The sequence below is a fragment of the Clarias gariepinus genome, chromosome 8, assembly GCF_024256425.1.
Source record: "Clarias gariepinus isolate MV-2021 ecotype Netherlands chromosome 8, CGAR_prim_01v2, whole genome shotgun sequence".
In the NCBI taxonomy this organism is placed as follows: domain Eukaryota; kingdom Metazoa; phylum Chordata; class Actinopteri; order Siluriformes; family Clariidae; genus Clarias; species Clarias gariepinus.
The window spans coordinates 6,421,311-6,444,431 of record NC_071107.1 but is presented as its reverse complement, the minus strand read 5'-3'; the positions used below and the strand labels follow the sequence as shown (position 1 = coordinate 6,444,431).

At 37.8% G+C, this 23,121-nt stretch overlaps 1 protein-coding gene across 5 annotated transcripts; it reads left to right on the top strand.

The window, feature by feature from the left end:
- Positions 1-10,899: 10,899 nt before the first annotated feature.
- On the top strand, positions 10,900-22,471 carry LOC128529201 (deoxycytidylate deaminase-like). Of its 5 annotated transcripts, XM_053502588.1 has the most exons (8): positions 10,900-10,973; positions 17,464-17,546; positions 19,059-19,143; positions 19,243-19,375; positions 19,773-19,889; positions 20,245-20,341; positions 21,066-21,130; positions 22,167-22,471. In XM_053502588.1, the coding sequence occupies exons 2-7, from the start codon at positions 17,488-17,490 to the stop codon at positions 21,088-21,090; spliced, it is 516 nt and encodes a 171-aa protein (XP_053358563.1). In that variant the 5' UTR covers positions 10,900-10,973; positions 17,464-17,487; the 3' UTR covers positions 21,091-21,130; positions 22,167-22,471. The 5 variants fall into 5 exon arrangements, with proteins under 5 accessions (XP_053358563.1, XP_053358559.1, XP_053358560.1 ...); XM_053502584.1 differs by lacking the exon at positions 21,066-21,130; XM_053502585.1 differs by lacking the exons at positions 10,900-10,973; positions 21,066-21,130 and adding an exon at positions 15,573-15,654.
- The last annotated feature ends 650 nt before the right edge of the window (positions 22,472-23,121 follow it).

The following is a 23,121-nucleotide window of genomic DNA, read 5'->3' as shown; positions in this document are numbered from 1 at the left end:
AAGGACCTGAGTCATCCTAGACCCTTATTGTCTAAGAATTAACAAACCATTTGTGTGTTTAGTTGAACATTTAGGTATTTATAGCATGTCACAAACTCCATGTGTCTCACCAATACAAACTGGCTAGGCTAGTGTTACACATGATAAAATCTAAAGACTCACTGTGTTAACGTTTACTTTGCTTAAATTCAGTGTAAATAAGAAACGTTTACGTTTAATTTAAATTCTAAATTTGTATTGTGATTTTAGTACTGTGATTATGAATTTGTTTAATTACACTGTTTTACTTACATTTATCTGTTACTATGTGCAGCTCTCAATGAGCTGCGGCTCATTAATCCTTGAAAGAATTAACTAAGTCAATAGTCTAATTGAAGCACTGTCGCCTTGCACCTCCAGGGTCCGGGTTCGATTCCTTGCCAAGCTCGATTCCCGTTTGTGTGTGCATGGAGTTTGCATGCTCTCCCCGTGCTTGGTGGGTTTTCTCCCACAGTCCAAAGACCTGCAGATTAGGCTAATTGGCGTTCCCAAATTGACCATAGTGTGTGAATTAGTGTGTGAGTGCATGTGTGTGCCCTGCGATGGATTGGCACCCTGTCCAGGGTGTACCCCGCCTCGTGCCCTAAGCTTCCTGGGATAGGGTTCAGGCCCCCCGCGACCCCAAATACAGGATAAAGGGGTGTAGAAGCTGAGTGAGTGATTGAGAATAGGTGCTTGAGAAATCTAAAAACTTAACACAAACCATTTGGTTAGATGCCCTAAGGGAACAGTAGTGGTCTGAGGTCGTTTGGTGCCACTGCATGTCTTTTCTAAGACACTGGGATCAGACAAAGTATTACATAGCACCGAGACCTTCTGAAGGACACTTTTGACAGAGACACTGGCTTGGGTTTACAGTGCACTCACAATTCACTGCTTTTAAAACAGGATCCATGATGGCCAAGTAAATTTCTGAGGAAGAACACAGGACACGACCTAAAGCACCAGCCCAGAAGGAAACGAGCAGGCGTCAGCAATGGGCTGAGGGCTCGGGCTGAGGGCTCATGCACAGTGTTGGCTACTATCCAATGTCTAGTCCCTGGAAACAAAACTCGATGACATCAGGGCCAGGGTTAAGTTTCAAAGAGACATTCAGGACTGTAATCTCCTTTGTTTCACTGAGACATGGCTGGTCCTGAAACTGGATGGCCATCAAAGTGGTCAAATTCTTCTCGATCCTTTCTACCTTCTGTGGCAGAATAAGTGAAGCTCTTCCTACCTGCTTTTGGTTGGCTGGTTGCTCATTAATTGTCCTGTCACTGGTTAGTATAGAACTATGTAAAACAGTAGGTTGGTAAGGTGCTCTGGCGTTACGAGTCCCATCCCCTTGGTTCTGTTGCTGTATTTCATCATCCAAGTTTGTGAGTTCATTTTGGCCGTTTTGGGAGTAACACACACTAACTCATATTAGCATGTTTTTTTTATAGTATGGCATGTTAAAACCTTGTGGCTGGCAGTTGGCTGAGGTCGCTCTGTTGCAGAGTCTGAGCATTAAGCGAGACTGGGTTAGTACAACGGATACAGGTGTTTACCTGTTGTTACGGACGTGTTTTGTCCCTCTGGCAAACTTACTCGGTCTGGATTAAATGAGCCCTCAGTCCCCCAGAACATGGTTTGTCTGCCCCACAGCTGGATCTTAGAATTAAGTTGGTGTTTTTCAAGCATTTGCGATAATGTTTGGATTCTTTTATTCGTCGGCAATCATTGTATTTTGTTTTAATGGGAGTTCTGGTGCTGGTTTTTCTTTAAGTGTGTGTGAGACACCAGTGTGATTGAAGGGTGCTTCCTTCAATCACACCCTTATGCCCTGCTGATAGCACCCTTATGCCCTGCTGCCTAGCATCGGTTCTGTCACCTTGAGCTCTGGAGGTCCAGTTTGCCCACTTCTAACGAGTTTATCCTATGTGGATTGCTGGTCTCAGTAATTGGTTCCTTATTTTTTTTTTTTTGGTAATAAACTGTCTTTTATTTCAATTACAGTGAAACCTCGGATTACGAGTAACGCGGTTTGCGAGCATTCCGCAAGACAAGCAAAGATTTTTAATACATTTCGATTTGGAAAACGAACAAGTCTTGGTTTACGAGCACAGAGTATCATGTATCACGCATGCGCTTCTTGTTTTGACGCCGAGCGTCACGTAATCACAACTGAGCCAACGGTTTTTCTCTCTTGCGCTGCAGAGTGTTTAGTGTGTGTGTGTGTGTGTGTGTTAAGCAGCGAGGGTGTGCTTCACACTCTCTCACACACACACACACATTCTCTGCTCTTCACAGAAACACAGCTCTGTCGTAATTCTTTTCAAATGTAAAGTGCAGGTTCGTTTGTGTTTTACTTTACACCAGTGATTCCGTAAATAAGCGCTCACATGAGTGTCCTTAGCGATGTTTTTGCAAATTTTTTAGACAAAACAGTCTTTCTGTTAATCTGTGTTTATGTGAAATTTATTACACAGTAAACTTCTTATTTAAAGTCTTATTAGATAGGTAAAAATCCATTTTCTCCCTCAGCCACTCTTGTGCGTGCGCGTAAGTTGACACTGTGCTGGTTCATACACTCTCTCAGGACGGGAGGGGCTTCACACGCACACACAGCGTGAAACACTTAAATGGAAACACTTATCTGTCGGGATTTCTTTTTCCTTTTTTTAAACTGGATCAATGATTTAAGCATGCCTATGAATGATGTCATGTCTGTGGTCTTTGGGCCCTCAGACATCCAACAAAGGTCTTTGGTCTGGCTCTTATGCACAGAGATTTCTTCAATTTCTTTTATACGTTTGATGTTATGCACTGTAAATTATGAGATTTCGAAAGCCTTCACGAATCATAGCCACACAGCTACCCCCTCTGGAAGACAAACAAAAGAATAGTAAAAAAAGGAAAAAATTAAGCATTAAAAAAAAGAATCTAAAAACTATTTTTTTTTTATTATAGATCCATTTTATCTGCATCTATAATTTCAAAGTGGCTCATAAATGGTTGCCAGACATACAATTCCTGACTGGATCCCTTCATAAAAATGCTAATCTTTTCTAGATGAATAAAATACAAGTAACTCACTGATGGCAATGACTCCTTCCACTTAAACAGGATCATTCTCCTAGCAAGAGGGGAGCTAAATTCTATAGTATTGGATTGGGTTTCATTCAGGCGAGCACCACTTGAGTCAACACCAAAAAGTGCAATAAATAGAGATGGTTCTAATGGTATTTGTCACATTTTGTGACAAAGTATCAAAAATAAAACTCCAAATATTATATAGCTTCAGGCATGTCCAGGACATATGCAGTAGCGTAGCTGGTTCCTGCTTACATCGGTCACAAGTGGGATCAAAGTCCTCTCTGATCGTTGCTAGTTTTACCTTGGACCAGTGAAGCTAATGGACAATTTTAAATTGAATGACTATGTGTTTGAGGCAAACTGATGAGTAAATTCTATGCACAGTAGAACCTTGGATTACAAGCATAATACCACACTTTGAATTTCTTTTATTCATATTTATTTCTTATTATAAGCTTTAATTCTCTTTTTAAGGTCACTGGCGGTCGTATATGCATTTTACTGCATTTCGTACTGTGTATGACTGTGTATGTGACTAATAAAATTTGAATTTAAATTTGAATACTTCATTCCGGAAGTATGTTCGTATACCAAAACACTCGTAAATCAAAGTTCCCCGAAATCAAATAAATCAATTTCCTCATAAGAAATAATGAAAACTCAAATTATTCATTCCACAACCCCCAAATATATATATATATATATATATATATATATATATATATATATATAATGAATACAAAATATCAACAAAAAAATAAAACAAATTAACATGCAGCCATGTATGCGTGCACACGCTGTGTATGTGTGTCTGTGCGTGCACATGCTGTGTATGTGCGTGTGGGATTGTTTGTGTACATTCTGTGTGTGTGTGTGTGTAAAGCTACAACAAGAGAAAGAATGACCCCCACCCTCCTCTCATCTTAAAGAGTAGCCCTACTGTGTGGGAAGACTTTCACACACACATACTAACATACACTGTTTTATCTAGAAAATAAACAAGAAACTTCTGACACTCAAGAAGCGCGCACACACTAATGGGATCACTGCTGTAAAGTAAAAATAAAACAAATTAACCTGCAATTTATATATATATATATATATATATATATATATATATATATATATATATATACACTCAACAAAAATATAAACGCAACACCTTTGTTTCTGCTCCGATTTTTCATGAGATGGACTTAAAGATCTCAAATTCATTCCAGATACACAATATTACCATTTCTCTCAAACATTGTTCACAAATCAGTCTAAATGTGTGATAGTGAGCACTTCTGCTTTGCTGAGATAATCCATCCCACCTCACAGGTGTGCCACATCAAGATGCTGATCTGACATCATGAGTAGTGCACAGGTGTACCTTATACTGCCCACAATAAAAGGCCACCCTGGAATGTGCAGTTTTTTGCCTTATTAGGGGTCTGGGGACTCAGAACCGGTCAGTATCTGGTGTGACCACCATTTGCCTCATGCAGTGCAACACATCTTCTTCGCATAGACTTTATCAGATTGTCAATTATGGCCTGTGGAATGTTGGTCCACTCCTCTTCAATGGCTGTGCGAAGTTGTTGGATATTAGTGGGAACTGGTACACGCTGTCGTATACGCCGGTCAAGCACATCCCAAACATGCTCAACGGGTGACATGTCTGGTGAGTATGCTGGCCATGCAAGAACTGGGACATTTTCAGCTTCCAAGAACTGTGTACAGATCCTTGCAACATGGGGCCTGTGTCTTAACGTCCTCTTTGTACTCTATATTATTTTGTTAAGATGATATAATCTACTTCTTTTTGTGGCTTGGCTTTACCCCAGGGGTACACATCCTGCCCGTCAGCTGCAATGTCGGATTTATCTAAAAAAAACAAAAAACTTTTTTTATTGGCCAAAATTAATAGCTTGCAGCTGTTTGTAATCAGTAAAACAAGAACAATATAAATGGTTCAACACCACTAATACAAGAAGTGACTTCTCCAAATTCAACAAAAAAATGCTCATTTTAATAATTTGAGTCTCAGAATTATTCAACCCACAGAATAAAATCCCTCACAAATTTGAAAATCAGGTGATGTCTCAAGCACAGATTAGATGCCTACGGCTGTTCTTGATTTAGAAAACGTCAAATTACCTGGGCTTTGTTTGAAAGCATGTTAGAAATGGCAGGTCAAGAGAGTTCCCTTTCAAAAGCTACACTCGATGCTGCGTGAAAACACTATGGAAACGTCTCCTAGTTCCACCGGTTGTGAAGCACGTGTGTCAAACACGTCAAAACTTTGGCTTATATAACCTCGGTCAGGTGACATCATCTGATGAGGTGCACCTGCAAGTTATAAATAGGACTGAACCGGAAACATCCTTAGGTCTTTTGGTCTTCAGGCTGTCTTCTGCGCATGTCGAATCCATTCTCACTACCTTAAAGAAAATCAGGCTAGGCCAGAAAGTGATTTGTTTATTAGTTTCAGTGTTTTTAAGTCTCATGGGAGCTGCATCTACGGTAATACCCTTGGGCCTTGTGTACATGAGATCGTTTCAGTTGTGGCTAAGCGCCAGTGGATCATCCAAGGGCCAATCCCCAGAGGCAAATAAGGAGTACGCGCCAGGGGGTTGGTACCCTTTCTGTGGGGTTCAGACCCCGGTTTTTAATAGCATCTGGGTCCCACTCTAGGTCCGTGTTGTCGTCGCAAGCTGCTAACGACAGACGCTTCCCTCACGGGCTGGGGTGCGGTCTAAGATGGCCGTCCAGCCTAAGGAATCTGGAGAGGTCATCTTTTCATGTGGCACATCAATTGCCTCGAAATGATGGCTCTATTTCTGGCCCTGAAATACTCCCTCCAGCAGTTGAGAGGCTGCCATGTCCTAGTGCGAGTGGACAACACTACGGTAGCCTCGCAAAATAAATCACCTGGGCAGACTGCTCGCGCCACTGGAACCAGAGTCCGGTTCTCAGATCTAATATCTCTCCTCGACAGCTCACCGTGGGTGATTCCAGTGAGGGGGGGTCTTCTGTCTCAGGCGCAGGGGACAACATTTCATCCCTGGCCCAAGCTCAACCTTTACGTTTGGCAACTGAGGGGGACCAATTAAGAGAGACTGGTCTTCCAGCTAGTGTGATTGAAACTATTCTGCTCCCTCCACTAGAAGAACTAATGCCCTCAAATGGAGTATATTTGAAAATTGGTGCATAGTAAAACATGTAGACCCAGTCCGCTGCCAAATTGTTTTAGTGCTGGAGTTTCTACAAGAGAAATTAACCTGGAGGTTCATGCCCTAGTACTGCTGTAAGTAGCTGCTATTTCGGCTTGTCATGTTCTGACTGATGGGGTTTCTGTGGGAAGGCACCCTTTAGTTGCTTGCTTTATTCGTGGAGCTAAACGGTTGAGGCTGCCCACTGGAGCGACAGTGCCTTCTTGGGATCTAGCTGTTGTGCTAGAGGGGTTGGTTGACACCCCTTTTGAACCACTAGAGTCATCCCCTGTCAGGCTTCTGACCCTTAAGATGATTTTTTCCCAAGGCCATTACTTCTCTAAAGAGAATTGGAGATTTGCAGGCTTTGTCAGCCTCCCATCATCTTGCTTAGACTTTGCCCGTGGGCTAGTCAAAGCTATCCTGCATCCTCACCCGAACTATCTTCCGAAAGTTCCATTCTTGACTATGCACCCAGTTGTTCTTGAAGCCTTCTGTCCTCCGCCATTTACAGCTCCGGAGCAAGAGAGACATCCACCACACTAGCCAGTGGCGTAAATCAGAGCAGCTTTTTATATGCTATGGGGGCCGCAACCAGGGGGCCGTCGCCACTAGACAAAGGCTGTCACATTGGGTGATAGATGCTATTGCCTTAGCCTACGAGGCGCGTTGTCAGACTTCTCCACTAGTAATTAGGGCCCATTCGACCAGTGGGCTTGCCTCATCAATTGCTCTGACAAGAGGTATCCCCTTGCAGCAAGTGTGTGATGCAGCAGGTTGGTCCTCTCCACACACATTTGTCAGATTTTATAGTTTGGATATCCATGTAACTCCAGGCTCGTGGGCCCGCGAGTCAGCATCCCAGAATTATGTCCGAGACCTCTTTGGGGGACTGTGCGCACACTGCACAACCCTGGGGGTTCAGACACTTGCAGTGCAGCAGTGTTGGTGTTCTCGTTCCTATAGCGTTTTCACACAGCATTTAGTGTAGCTTGAAAAAGCGGGAACGAGATGCTGCGCTCCAATGCCACACTGTGGGTGTGACTGGACGTCCTTTCAGACAGAAATTGACCTGAGGAACTTTCTGGTTCAGTCCTATTTATAACCTGCAGGTGCACCTCATCACATGAGGTCACATGACCGAGGTTATATAAGCCAAAGTTTTGGCGTGTTTGACACACACGTGCTTCACAACCAGTGGAACAAAGAGATGTTCCCATAGTGTTTTCACGCAGCATCTCGTTCCCACTTTTCCAGGAAACAGGGTTACAGTAAAGTAACCCGAAACGTTCTCCATAAAGTTAGGAGAGGAGATCATTACCTTGCACAAAAAGGACAATGATATAAAAAAAAAAATGGCAAAGGTACTAAATGTTCATAGTTAAAGGAACAGTGGCTACACTACCTCTCTTTCAGGTAAAAAGAGAAAGCTATCAAGTGCTGTTACCTGATTCCCTAGGAGACAAGTGTTGAAAGACCCTCGATTGGAAAGAATCTATAAAAAGATTTGGTGACAGCAGGCACTTCAGTTTTACTTTGCACTATAAAGTGTATATTGAACCCTGACGCAAGATGGATTTAATCAAGTGTCCTTCAGGAAAATGTCATGACACCTGTGAGGAAGGTGAAACTTCAGTGTTATTGGACCTTCTAACAGGACAATGATCCCAGGCATACTTTAAATTCACCAAGGCTTGATTTCAGATATAGTCCTAGAGTGACCATCACAGTCACCGGATTCAAACCCAATAGGAAAAATTGAAAAAAGCAGTTGCAGCATGCAAACTCAAGAATCTTACTAAACTAGAGACCATAGCACAAGACTAATAGGTTGAAGATTCTGGCTATACAACCCGTTTGCAGCAGGTCATTACAGCTAAAGGGTACTAAACAGTACTACTGAGTACTGAAGATGTTTCTCAAGAGGTTGAATCATTTTAATACTGTAGTAATCATTAAAAGAATTTTGTGTTGACCTTGGAGAAATTACTTCTTATATTTGCTGTGTTGAGTTATTTAAATTGCTCTTCTTTTCCTGATTTATTACAGACAGCTGCAAGTTAGTAATTTTGGCCCAAAAAAAATTCAATGGGGGTTACATCTGAAAACTGAAAATACAACATCCTGAAAATTTAGAAAAATTAAATTTTATTTTAGTCTGGATTTTATTTAACTACTTTATACATTATTTTTCCGGGCACAGAATTTCAAACTGCGTATGGTTGTGTGCGACAAAATTTTAATAAAATTTTATTTAGCTCAGTGGTTAAGGCATTGAACTCCTGATTGGAAGGTTACTTGCTCTGGAACATATTGAAAAAGAAAGGGAACAAAATGCCTTAGTATTCACCGATTCAAAATCCTGTCTACAAGCCTTGGAATCTATGAAAACAAATCACCCAATAATCATTGATATATTAACCAAGGCAAACCAACTACAGAAGAACCATCACAATATTATCTTCTTGATTCCAGGACATAAGGAATAATGGGAAATGAACAAACTGACATGGCAGCAAGACAATCTTTTAAAGAAACTATTAGCGTATGCCAAATCCCACCCTCTGACCTTAAACCAAATTGATAAATCAATATATATCAAGTAAATGGCAAGCAGAATGGGAACAGTACAAAAACAACAAATTATTCAAAATAAACCCAGTGGTAGGAAAAAGAAGTTATCACCCATTTGAATCAAGACACGACCAGGTAGCATATACAAGGTGCCGTATAGGCCATTCAAACATTACCTATGCTTATTTATTAAAGGATGAAGAATCCCCAAAATGTCAGCGCTGCAGAACTATCCTAACCATAAAACACATACTTTTGGACTGCCCAAGTTTTAACGCCATAAGAAAACAATTTCTACTGGAACAAGATTTAAAAAACATATTCTGCAATACAAAACCAGAAAAACTCTTACAATTTCTGTCTAAAGTACACGTAAAGAATCAAATGTAAAACCTTGTTCTTCTGACCAAGACCATGCTATTATGTTATCCATAATTATTATATCCTTTTAACTTTCTCACTACTCTCTTAATCACTTACATTTCCATAACATAATAAATCAGCTTAATATTTGATGTGAATCTTGCCATGAAATAGCTTGAGAAGCTAATATGGCAATAAATCCAAATACAAACAAACAAACTGATTGGAAGTTCCCAAGGTCAAACCCCAGCACCACCACATTGCCCTTATGAGCCCTTGAGAAAGGTCCTTAACCTGCAACTGCTCGTATGTACTGTATCATAAAAAGAAAATTGCAAGTCACTGCTAATTTAAATTCATTTACATCTACGGCATTTGGCAGATGCAAGTTGCTTTGGATAAGGTAATCTCCCAAATGTCGTAAATGTAAATGAATTTAAATTTGAAATGCAAATATAACTCTCAGAACCTGATTCAAGTGACCAGCATCAGAGAAGGTAAGTAAAGACTCAATTAAACTAATGAATTATAAAGAGAAAATAGAACTTTTAAATTTTCACTATTTTTCCTTTTTTGTCAATTTGATATCTTTTAAGGATTTGCCCTGTCTGTCATGCCATTTATGTTGCATTATGTTATATTTATTTAACCCTATCGGTCAGACTGTTATTCCCTTTGACAAGGGGTGTCAAAATGTCTGGTCAAAGGGGAATTACAACTGGACAGAAAAGAAGGGATCCATTAAGTAACTACTACAAGACTGAACTGACAGTCAAGGGGTGGGGTGTCAAACTGGGTCCAGGGACTAGTGTGGGTGCAGGCTCTAATTTTATTCAAGCAGAAGCTGCACATGATAGTGTATTAAAAGCCAAAAATGACTACTTAAATAGGTTGAATAAAACTTTGACTGTCAGTTCAGTCTAGTAGCCAGTTACTCACGCTTTCTGTCAGCTGGTTTTAGTCTTTTGGAGACCATGACCAATTTCTCATCCTCTCTTTAAATAGCTCTCAGTGTTGTACTTTTGAGGATTATCAGGAAATTTGATAAAGAAGGAATACTATCAACAAATGCAATAATAAATAAATAAAAAGATGGTATACATCTTACCTAATGACCTAAATGTCAATAAGGGCAGAACAGTTTTGTTACAGATAAAATGAGGTAAATGTTAACGTTACCGTCATCTATTCTTATTGTTATCTAATAGGATTGTATATGTCTACATTCATATAAAAAAAACATTTGAAATTCATTCTTAGTAATAAAAAAATGGAAAGTTTTGTTTTTATATTTTCCGTTTGATTTAATATATACCACAGTGCGCATTAACTTTTGTGGTGTCCCAGGAGTTCTTGCTTTTTATTCTTTTAAGGGTGGAGATAACCAGGCCCTTACATCTAAAAAGCACAACTTGTCAACTTCACTTCATGATATTATAAGGAAGTAAACCTTGAGAGAAACCAAAGACAAACAAACAAACAAATTAATCGTCTTGGTGATGCAAAATAGATAAATAATCACTCACATCACTTGCTATGATGTTGGATAGAACTAGGAGTGTTGAAATTAAAATTTGTTTTGGTAGGTGTGGTTAGATGCACCCAACCCAAGGTATTGCTGCAGTTTCGTAGTAACTGCATGTGTTTTTAAGTAGCAGTTTACTGTTTCACATTTGCACTCCACAATTGAAAAGGTGAGTGTTGTACAGAAAGATCTTTAAAGAGCTAGCATCTGAAAAGGTAAGTGTTTCAAAACGACACACATATATAATATATCTATCTATAAGTCAATGCTATAATATAAAAAGGTAACAGTAAAAAAAATAATTATTTTTTTATATCAGCAAGTGGAGGCTTTGGATATTTTGCTTTGATATAATATTTTTTGAGGATCTCCTTAGCACTGTCAAATTTTAAACGTACATGTGCATGGCTCCCACCCATGACCCTAAACATAATATACAAGCAATATAGAAAAGGGACGGATAATCTTTTAGGATTCTCCAAGCACATTTTCTTAGAAGCTTTGTGCTCTCTAAAACAAGTGAAAAATTTATGGTGCGAGGGTTTACTTTTTTCTTTTTGCCTAAAAGTTTAATTTCAAGGTTATACTCCAACATCCTTGCAGAAATTGATTGTCAAAAGCAGTGCAATTGTATAGCAAGAATCAATTAACATTTATTTATATAGCACTTTACAGCAATCTAAGTTAAACCAAAGTGCTTTACAGCACTAAAAATGACAATAAAATAGCAATAAAAATATAAATAAATATACAGGAACAAAAAAACATATAGTTATAAATAAGTAAATAAATAAATGAACAATATAAATGAAAATTATAGTAACAATAATAACAATAATCAATAAAACAAAATGATAAAAGTATAAAAATATATATATAATAGAAAAATGTGATTGCTAATAATTAATTTAGCACAGTTGTTTGTATAATATAATAAATGTTATATCATTATTAGCATTTGCTTTCTTGACCAATAATGACAAATTGTTACCTAAATAAAAAGACATTTTATTTATTATTTGTAGTCTTAGTTGTAGTAGTAGTAATAGTAGGTTAAAAGGTGTTTTCAAATAGTCACTCAAAAGTTAGAAAATGACTGTTTATTGGACTCATTCTTAGAGTTATTTACAAGTTTCTGACCACTTATAAAGCAGTTATTAGCAGTTTGCTAACTGTAGCATGGGAGATGGAGGTCTCGTAGGGTGTCTTGCATTGAAATCTGCTGCAATGACCCGGTTACTACCTTCACCAGACATCAACACAATTTCTATCCGCTTCTCACGTGTCATTAGTATGTAAACTGCTTTATAAGTGGTCAGACACTTGTAAATAACTCATGAAAGAATAAAGTTCTGTTAAAACCAAGCACACCATTGTTTTTTTGTGAAATTCCCAATAAGTTTAATGTGTCACATGACCCGCTTCCTATTGAAAATCAAAAGTTGGATCCAAAATGGCCGACTTCAAAATGGTCACCACCCATCTTGAAAAGTTTTCCCCCTTACATGTACTAATGTGCCACAAACAGGAAGTTAATATCACCAACCATTCCCATTTTATTAAGGTGTATCCATATAAATGGCCCACCCTGTAGAACAATACTGGGCCCAGTTTCCCGGAAGCTTCTTATCACTAAGTAGTTCTTAAGTTGTACCTTAACCTCATTTTTTTAACGTTATGGCGTGATTCCCGAAACATTTGTACTTTTAAGTATATCTTAGGTAAGTTACATGTTCGTAAGGTTGGTCTGGACCTACCATAACTCACTCTAAGCTGAAGACGCTAGTTGCCACCACTGTGAAGCAGTCGGTATATGTAAGCACATTATGGCGTGTTATCAAAGTCGTATTAATGATGGAATATACCGTATGCCTGTTTAAGAATTTTATTTTATTTGATATCAGAACTAATAGAGTGACTTTTAATTAGCCTATTTCATAATCTAATGCATCAAAATTGGCAATCACTTAATATTGAACAGGCAAAAAATTTGGCAGCGATACAGCATGTTATGCTAAACCGAAGACGGCGCCGTCCACAGAGCCGTGTGGTTCATGTAAATTTTTTCTTAAGGCAAAACTTTAGCCTTTTCATATTTTGCATGAGGTGTCTATTTTAAAAAAGTTTCGCCTTCCAAGGCAACAGATTATGGAGCTTCTGATCAGACCTGCGCTTGCCAGACCAACGCATTGTACTTGCGCTCTACGTCCTGATGTTCAGCTGCTTTTTGTTTAAAATATTACATTTATTAGCCATCATCCATGACTGAATGGACTTTTCTTTTGACACGTTTTATTTTATGATGAAATTTGATTTAGTTAAATGAGAAGATAAACTCGGAAGTTTCAAACCTGCATCCATTCAGTTTTCTGAGTGATTGTAATGCTTTATACCCCTATCTCACCTATGCAGTTTGACTCGCGGTGAGATGCAGTGTTAGGCACTGTTACTTTGCCTGCCAACCGCTGCCGCGGTTGCCTGCCAACGTTCCGTGAAGTTCTGCAAGGTCCGCGAGCTACTGAATGTTAAACATGTTTAATTTTTTGTGTGGAAAGATGGAAACGTAATCACACCGCCAAAACTCATCATACTGAATAATGATGAACCGTACTTATGGCCACCATTCGAAACCGCATAGGGGTATTAAACCTCTACTCTGGTATCTGGGCCAGGGGTAGCTCAGTGGTTAAGGCATTGGACTACGGTTCAGAAGATCCCAGGTTCAAACCCCACAACCACCAAATTGCAACTGTTGGGCCCTTGAGCAAGGCCCTTAACCCTCAACTGCTCACATGTGTAATGAGATAAAAAATGTTAGTCGCTCTGAATAAGAGCGTCTGCCAAATGCCTAAATGTATCTCATCGTATTCATTTCATAAGTGCTTCACATTTTCTGAAGCTGGCGAAGAGTGTTGTTAGCTGTTTGTCCATCAACTATGATTGTGTTAGTTTCACCTCCACAACAGGTTACATGAAAATATTAGCGACAGTTTGGTGATTTTAATTTATATATTTGTCTATTTTGGCGTGCTATTGATAAGTTAACCATTATGACATTAACCATATGTCAAAATAAATGTTATTGGGAGAATTTTGTGCAATGTTTAATTTGCATAAAAAGTGCTATCTTTCTTAACGCTGTTATGCAAAATAAGTGAAAAATTTATTCCTGAGCAACCCATGTCAGCTAATTCAGTACCTTCACTGTAGACAGCGCCTTGTAACGTTAGACGTACAGTATGAGGCAGCGACTTAAGAAGACTTCTAACGAACAGTTTGGAAAACACACTTAGAAAAGTAATCAACTTACGTACAATATATCTTAAGAGTCTTCTTAACGCATGTGCTTAAGAGTGTGTGTTATCGGGAAACCGGGCCCTGAAGATTTCACAGCTATGAAATAACACATATGGTAAATATGTAAGACCAACAACATCAGTCAGTTGTTATTTTAAGACATAAAGGTTAGCTGTTCTGGAGCAGTTCTTGCAGGAACAGTCTTCCCAGACAAGCAAGACCAAAACATACCTCTACTGCAGAGGAGAAGTTCATTTAGAGTTACCAGCTTCAGAAATTACCAAACAAACAGCACCTCAGATTAGAGCCGTTATAAAGGATTTACAGAGCATAAGTAGCAGATACATCTCAATATCAACTGTTCAAAGGAGATTATTGTATATTTTGCATTACAATTGCATTACAATTTAGAAAGAAATAAAAATCAGGAAAGATCATGGAATTAGAAAGTCTGTCTCAAAGCAAACACTGTGACTGTTTTAGGTTTCTATAGCTCACGTGATATACGGTGAGGTATCTCAAGAAGGTGTAGAAATGCAACCACAGGGAGTGTGGTTCCAGGGAATCCAGTGTCTTTTTGTGCTAATTCCCAGTCTGGATAAATGCAGAGGGTTGTGGCAGGAAGGGCATCTGATCTAAAACATTTTCCAAATCAATCATGTGAAGCATAACATGACATACTGGAATGGTCTCGGCCTGGGTTAACAATGACTGCCACTGGTGCTGTTGACCTACAGGGTGCCAGTGGAAATTGGTCTGTTGTTGCTGGAAAAGGAAATCAGTAAGGCATGTTCGTAGGCAGAGAAAAAAAGGAAAGGCAGAGCTAAAGATTTTTGACATTCCATTTGAAAATCACAAGGATAGATAGGATCAACAATGAGTTCATCAGTGGGAAAATCTGTGCTCTATGATTTGGAGATAAAGTCAGAGAATTCTTCAGAGGAGAAATGGGAATATATCACTTTGGAAGAACCAGTCAACTTGTATATGTATATTTGCGTGTGTGTGTGTGTATGTGTGAGCACACGTTTGTGCAAGCACATATGTATTTAATTAAATTTTATTTGTATAGCGCTTTTAACTATTGATATTGTCGCAAAGCAGCTTTACACAATCAAAAGAATTATTTAACTTTGCATGTGTTGTATGTTCACCAAGAGGCAATGGAACTGGATAAGATTTTATTAAAAAAAATAAAAATAAATACAGATAATCTGGTGCAGATAAATTAGTGCAGAGCTGTTAGGAACTTTAAAGCTGTTATTGCAGCAAAAGGCAGTACTACTGAGTGCTAATGTGAAGGAATTGAGGGGTTAGTTATAAAAGAAGCAGTTTTACAATTTAGATTTAAATTTTCTTTTAAAAACATGCCTATCAATAATTCGTTTTAAATTCACTGTGAAATAACTTTACAATACAAATACTGAAAAAGTGTATGTGTTCACAATTTGATATTCAGACAAATATGTTATATAAATTCCATACGTTTGTGTGTGTGTGTGTGTGTGTGAGAGAGAAAGACAACCTAGAGATGAGTGGAGTGATACCTGAATATAACAAGAAACAGTACCATACCTTTTATCACCCAGAAATCAAAAGGTAATTTAATTTTAAAATAAGATTTAAATTATTTCAGCTATAGTATCAGGGTTTGTAAGAGATTTAAAAAGTGACGTTTCTAATATGTTAGAAATAAAATACTTGGAGCCTTTCTGTTTTAAAAAGTAATCTATCCCCCCCAAAAATACTGATACCAGGTTAATTATTTTCTTACAACAGGACTATCAAATATTTTTCTCCCTTTGGTTCCACAGTTATTTGAGGAAAAGAAACACCTTTCGCATTGATTACAGAATGGCATTATCATTCACATCTTCAGCTTTTGTCTCTTGAAGGTAATTAAAAAAAAACATAGGTTAGTTACAAAAAAATACTGTTAGCAATCATATTAATGTTTACTTCTTTATGCTTGAGTTACAAAACGCTGACACTACAAATTTTATTTATCACATACACAGTCATACACAGTACGATATGCAGTGAAATGCTTAGACAACTGCTCGTGACCATAAAATAAAAGACTATGAATACGAAATAAATATGAAAAATAAAATAGAAGAATTTAACTAAAAAAGAATAAAATTAAATTACATTATAATTAAAATGAAATTAAAATTAATTAAAATTAAATTAAAATTAATTAAAATAAAATAAATATATTTTACAGACAATATGCTAATTTGTGCCACAGCCCAGATACATGGCATAGTATGTATGCCATGTATGTTGTACTTTTTACATACTTTTGTTATGTTTGTTGAATTACGTTACCACTTTAATACAATCACACCAGAAGATGACCACAATGACCCCCCCGGTAACACCCTTTATATATTTTTGTGAAAATATCCATTGATAATGGTGATTAAACAAAAAAAATGAAATGAATTAATTGACCTTAGCATAGTTAACTATATCAACTGTCTAGCTATACTTAAGGTACAACTGAAACACTAAATCAACCTATTAATTTTTGTGTGAAAAAATTGCCTTTGCCCTTATACATATTGACATATACATATTTTAAATACTGTTTTATTCTTGGTATTTTATTTTTTCATAAATTTTTTATGATTTATAGTGCTATGCAAATAAAACTTATTATTATTATTATTAGAGCCCAAGCACTGTGACATCAGCCCTAAGTTGTCATAGTGTGTGAGGGCCCTCTTGTTCTTCTATGGATTAATATTATTAAGAATTTTTTTCCTCTCCAACATCCGGTGGTCTTTAAGGGACTTAACATGCTCAAAAACGGAAACATCCAACGTTTCACACACATACAGTACATCTCACTCACATTCTAACAGTCACATGTCTCACACACACACACACACACACACACACACACACACACACACGTACATCTCTCACTCTCGCACATGTGCACACACACACACCAATAGTTTACATGACAAATATTTAGGCCCCAAGCTGAAATCAGCCCTATTTCATCATATTGTGTGAAGTGTGCAAGTTGTGCGGTGCACCCAGGTGGCAAAGGCACAAGGTGCTTGAGCCCGCTCATAATTCCTATAGCACTATAGGGTACGCAGGACCTTAATGTTTTTCTAAGGATCCTTTTTTCGCCATCATTTTGGGCCTTTTTGGGGTCTTAACATGCTCAAAAACTCATGGAAATTGGCAGACAGGTTCAAGTCTGCTGCCATTAGATTGCCTAAAAGACTCTCTTAAGTTTTTTTTTAACAGTATATTATAGAACAGTAGAACAATTTATATAAGCTGTTAGAAAAATTGTAGCAGTTGGATTTTACTTATTTTACGTAACTATTTATTTTTATATATTTATATATATAAATTTATATATATAAATCCTTCTTTCCCCAGAAGAAGTAACTTTAAAGTGACGTGATGGCTAGTGCACGCAAGAGAGGTCGCAAAGGCAGGAAACCACCAGAAACAATTATGCAGTAAGTTTAGGATGGTTTCATCCATATCATTGGTTTAGTCTGACTGGTGATAGTTTACCACTTTAAGGTTTGAATGAACTTTAAATGTTATGATTATATATATTTTAGATGGAAGTGGTGTAGTGGTTAGCACTGTCGCCTTGCACCTCCAGGGTCCGGGTTCGATTCCTGGCCAGGCTCGATTCCCGTCTCTGTGTGCATGGAGTTTGCATGTTCTCCCCGTGCCTGCTGGGTTTCCTCTGGGTTCTCCGGTTTCCTCCCACAGTCCAAAGATATGCAGGTTAGGCTAATCGGCGTTCCCAAATTTCCCGTAGTGTGTGTGCGTGTTCCCTGCGATGGATTGCCACCCTGTCCAGGGTGTATCCTGCCTTGTGCCCTAAGCCACCTGGGATAGGCTCTAGGTACCTGTGACCCTGAATACAGGATAAAGCAGGATAGAGGATGAGTGAGTGAGCCTTGCATTTATTTACTTACCTGTTCGTTTTAGTGCATAAGTTTTTGATTGATACAGGTAATATTCCAGACCATGCTTTTATATGACAATCATACTTTTTGTAGAAAATACATGGCTTGTGTAGACGATGTAGAAAATACATGTCTGGTAACCCTCTCATGACCCTACACAGGATAGGCTGTATAGATAATGGATAGCAGGGGCGGTTCTGGGGGGGGAGGGGGCTTTTATGTAAATTTACTTAAAACGATGTCAATCACTCACTGGCTTAGAGCGCCGTCAATCACTCACTGCCTGATCTGCGAAGGGGAATCACAGTTCCACGATTTTCAAAACAGAGGAGAGAGACGCACACCAGATTTTAACCACGACACATCAAACTGTTTATGGTGTGTATATAGTCAATTACTTATTTCACCCTTATAGCATGTTTGTTTGATTATGTTCGTGTGACTGATCAAGACTGACCGGCAGACTGTTGAATAGAGATGATTTAGCAGTGCATACCGCCACCTAAATAGTAAACAGGTAAATGTTACTTTGTCAGTTTTTTTTATGAAAAAATATGCAAAAAAAATTCCCCAAAATATTACATAATTTTCAGCCTCTTGTGGCAGTGCTACTTTGAACTTAATACTACACGTATAAGCGCACAGGGCATTGCTCAAGATTTTTGTAAATCATGCTTAATGGTTTTTAAGCCATTATGGATTTCTAGTTGAATCTGGTTTCCCATGGGCCCACCCTGACTGGTTTATGGTCCCCCCTGTGCCTTCGATCCCACCCCGGTCCCCACTTACAAAATCCTAGAATCGCCCCTGATGGATAGATGGATTTACCTAACAAACATGACTTTACATCCTACCATTCTAATTTCAGTTACCATTCTAATAATTGTTGGAGGGTTAATTGGTCTTTAAATTATAAAGTTTTTGTTATCACCTTTCCTACTTCTGTTTGACATCCAGCTAAAATGCAGCTATACTTATTGCAAGTTTGTTTGTGACAAACCTTGTAACATATAACATCATCCTACTTTTTCCTTAAACCCTCTACAGGGCAGCTGGACAATATAACGATGATGTATATTTTATGGCTGTTGCCCTCCTCTTTGCCAATAAGAGCCCTGATCCTAGCACAAAGGTATCAAACATTTAGGTATTTGGGGTGAAAGGGTGAGCTTTCCCAACTTTGTTGAACTTAATATTGTGGAAATGCATTTAATGCATTTTTTGTGTGTAGGTGGGTGCATGCATTGTTAATCAGGATGGGCACATTGTGGGTATCGGCTATAACAAAATGCCTGATCGCTGTAATACCAGCTTTCCCTGGAACCGTAAAAGTCCTGACAGACTGGAAACCAAATATCCATATGGTAAGTTAACTGCAGCCTGCTCTAAAATGGTACGTTGCATTATTTACTGCTACAAGACTGATCTCAAGCTTTTTTTTTTTTTTTTTTTTTACCTCTGTAGTGATTAAGTCATTTGAAAGTCCAGAGAGAACAGGATTTTCCTTGGTGTTACTTACTTGAATACATTTGTTCCCTAAAAGCCATTTTAATATCTTAATAGCCCCTGATCCTCAGACCTTAAAATGTTTGGTTTTATATATTTCTACAATCTAAAATATGTTGGTTTAATTCAATTCAATTGTATTTGTATAGCGCATTAAACAATGGTTATTGGCAAGAAAATTATGGAAACGTATATGAAATATGTGAAAAAATATGTATGAAACAAAATGATTAAATTGTCCCTGACTGGTTCCAGAGTGCCATGCAGAGCTGAATGCCATCATGAATAAAACCTCAGTAGATGTGAAGGGATGCACCATTTATTCCACCATGTTTCCCTGTAACGAGTGCGCCAAAGTCATCATTCAATCAGGTAGTGAAACACACACACACACACACACACACACCTCTGCAATATTCTACATGCATTTTACACAGTTTTCAATTTAAATATATAAATCTGTCTCACAGCTAACATTGATATTTAACCAAAGTATAAATACTATGACTGCTTTAAGTCTGCTTAACTCACAGGATCTATAATAAGTTACCCAACAAGAAGTGTATGGATAAGGATAGCTTGCATTACTTATCCAGTTAGCTAGCAGGTGTGTGTGTGCATGTGTGTGTGTACTGTACTGTACAGTGTGTGTGTGTGTGTGTGTGTGTGTGTGTGTGTGTGTGTGAGAGAGAGAGAATCATATCATATATTAATGTTTCCACTACAGGTATAACAGGTCTGGTTTATTTGTCAAATAAATACCCAGATAAAATTGAAACAAAAGCAGCAGTCCGCCTGCTTGAAGCAGCAGGTATTCAACCCAGGTGAGTCTCCAAAGGAGTGGTTAAGTAAGTGAGTGGGTGAGTGAGCAGGTGAGTGGGTGTGTGGGTGAGTGTGTGAGAGGGTGAGTGGATAAGGGAGTGCATGAAGGAAGAGGTAGTGAGTGGTGGGGTGAGTGAGGGGGTATTTGGGTGAGAGGGTGAGTGAATGTGGGGGTGTGTGGGGGCATGAATGAGGGTGTGTGTGGTGGGGTATGTATGTAGGTGTGTTCTTCCAATGGAATTTGAACAATCCTGCTATTATGTATGTACATGCATGTCATTTTGTAATAAAAATGATGCTCCATTTGCATTAAATAAATTATCAATTATCTTTTAATGCTTATCTATTAGTGGTTAGTTATTGGCATAAGAAGCCTGTAGTTTTTTTTTTGTAGGCAGAAGCATACCATGTTAATTAAGCAATATCACACTTGAGGCTAAATATCAGCATGGTAGTGATGCAGCCATAGGCATGAGGGCTGAAATTCATTACAACGGCATGAGCTCAAGTATGAAATTGTTTTTATACACCATTTATTAATAACAGATTATATGTTTTTTTTTTTTTTTTTGTAACCAGTTATTTTGTTTGCGACCATTTAGTCACAGTTAATGAGTTAATTAACAGGGGTGAAAGAAGTTTTAAATTCTTACTAGTACTATGTTTAAAAATTAAATTTAAATTTGTCTTTGTCACATATACAACTATACACACTATAATATGCAGAGAGTGCTGTGTAGCCAGAAGTTAAGGAGAATAAACCATGGAGGTGGTGAACAGTCCTGAGAAATGTAAGAGATTTATTTTATATTTCCACTTATTCGGCTTTAGAATATCTGCTCCCGCAAATCTTAAATAGAGTTACAGTGCTCAGTACAATAACTGAGACCTGGATATCGCCACAGAACTGGGCTATCCACTAGTTATGTGTTCTCTCTCATTCCATAAGAAACTGGCAGGAGTGGTGTTAGATTATAAGGTATTCTGATTTACCTCCTAATAGAGATACAAGTTGGCTATACTTGTGGAAATTGAATAGTTTTGAAAGGCTTTATGTACATACACAGGGGTTGTCATTCCAAGGTTCAGTCCTATACGGATGGTTTGATTAACAAGGAAATGTTTGCTGACTCAGTGGTAGGCTTCTCACCTGCTGTGCAGAAGACCCGGGTTCAATTCTTAACCAGTGCCCCAAGCATAGACACTGGATGCAGGGCATCCTCAGTGATTGTTCCAAGCTAGGATACAATGGAAAGGACATCTGGTATAAAACCTAGATCTATATGGATTGGATGGTCCACTGTATGACTCCTTGAATGGAGTAGCTGAAAGCATAGAATAGAATAGAATTTTACACATGGGCTACCAGACTTGATCTTCTTAGAATGTCACCATCTTTACCTCAAAATGTAAAACCCAATGCACATAACTCTTTCAGTTTATATACTATTACGTTGGAAGCTAGATTTAACATTTTAAAAATTTGTAATCCGACACAACGAAGTAAAAAAAAAATCTCTTGTCTGCCTATGCAAAGAATGTGCCGTAAATAAAAAATAAAATAAAAGGTTTTGTTTAGCAACTGTTCACTTTCTGTACTTTTAATTAGGCGTTTTATAAATCAGGTTTGTAGACGCTTGGATGCAGTGATGATTTCAATAAAATGAAATTTTTTTTGTTTAATGGTCATTGTTGCAAAGCAGCTTTACAGAAAGACACTTATAATATAATAAAAACAATATAATAGTTTTTTTACTATTATATTTTACCGTTGTAAATTCATTAATTTGTAAGTGATTATTAGTTCTTTTTTGTTTCATGTTTTAGGACATTTCAGTCAAAGGCTGAACTCTCTGACTTACTGCATTCTATTAATCCATCTTCTGAGTGAACAACCCCAGGAGAGCTCTTCATCACTAAAATACCAAATATAACTTAAACTTTTAACATTTCTAAAATAAAAAAATGAGTTGTGTGGTGATGGGTAAAACTTTAAATTCTGCAATGTAAAATGTAACTTTTAACTTCAACCTTTTTTTCTTAATCAAACTCTATTGATCAAGGTTCAATTATTATTACTTACTGGGTGTTAATTTGACCTAACTAAATAGCTGCATTAAATAAACATTTAATCATCTTACAGACTGTACAAAATTGTCTTTACATGCACATTTGTTAACTATTGTATTCTTTATGTAGAGAATTTACTGTGTAGAGTAAATAAGAGCCTTTGTTATTCTACATAGGCTAAAACAATGTCCTGCTGCTTGATGGTCTTAAATCTGAAAGGTGATGCTTCCCAATTAGCTAATATTTGTGTTAAATATTACAATAAGGGGAAGTAAGATGTAATTAACCAAATTAAGGCAAATAATTGAGAGACTGAAACACAAACCCACTATGTGACTATATGCATTATGTAGTTAGGTATTCGTGTTCTCTGATCATCACTCCCATGTGTGCTCGTTGAAGAGATTTATTCCCCTTTTGTTATATTCCTACTTTGCACATTTCTCTTCTGGGAAGCCTTTCCACTAGGCATTGGATTATGACTTCATTTAGCTATTTGTGTGGGATTTTGAGGAGGCTCCAGTTCATCCCAAGGTGTTCAATAAGTCACTTTTTTTTAGATGCATGTACGGAAGGATATTTTAAACATAATTAAGGGATCAGACTTTCAAGATGATTATAGTTCACTTGTTAAAAAAAACATGAAGATGTCCTGTGCTTATGTGCATGTCTCCTTGACTGCTAAAAATGTCTGAGCCACAGCACCATCTGC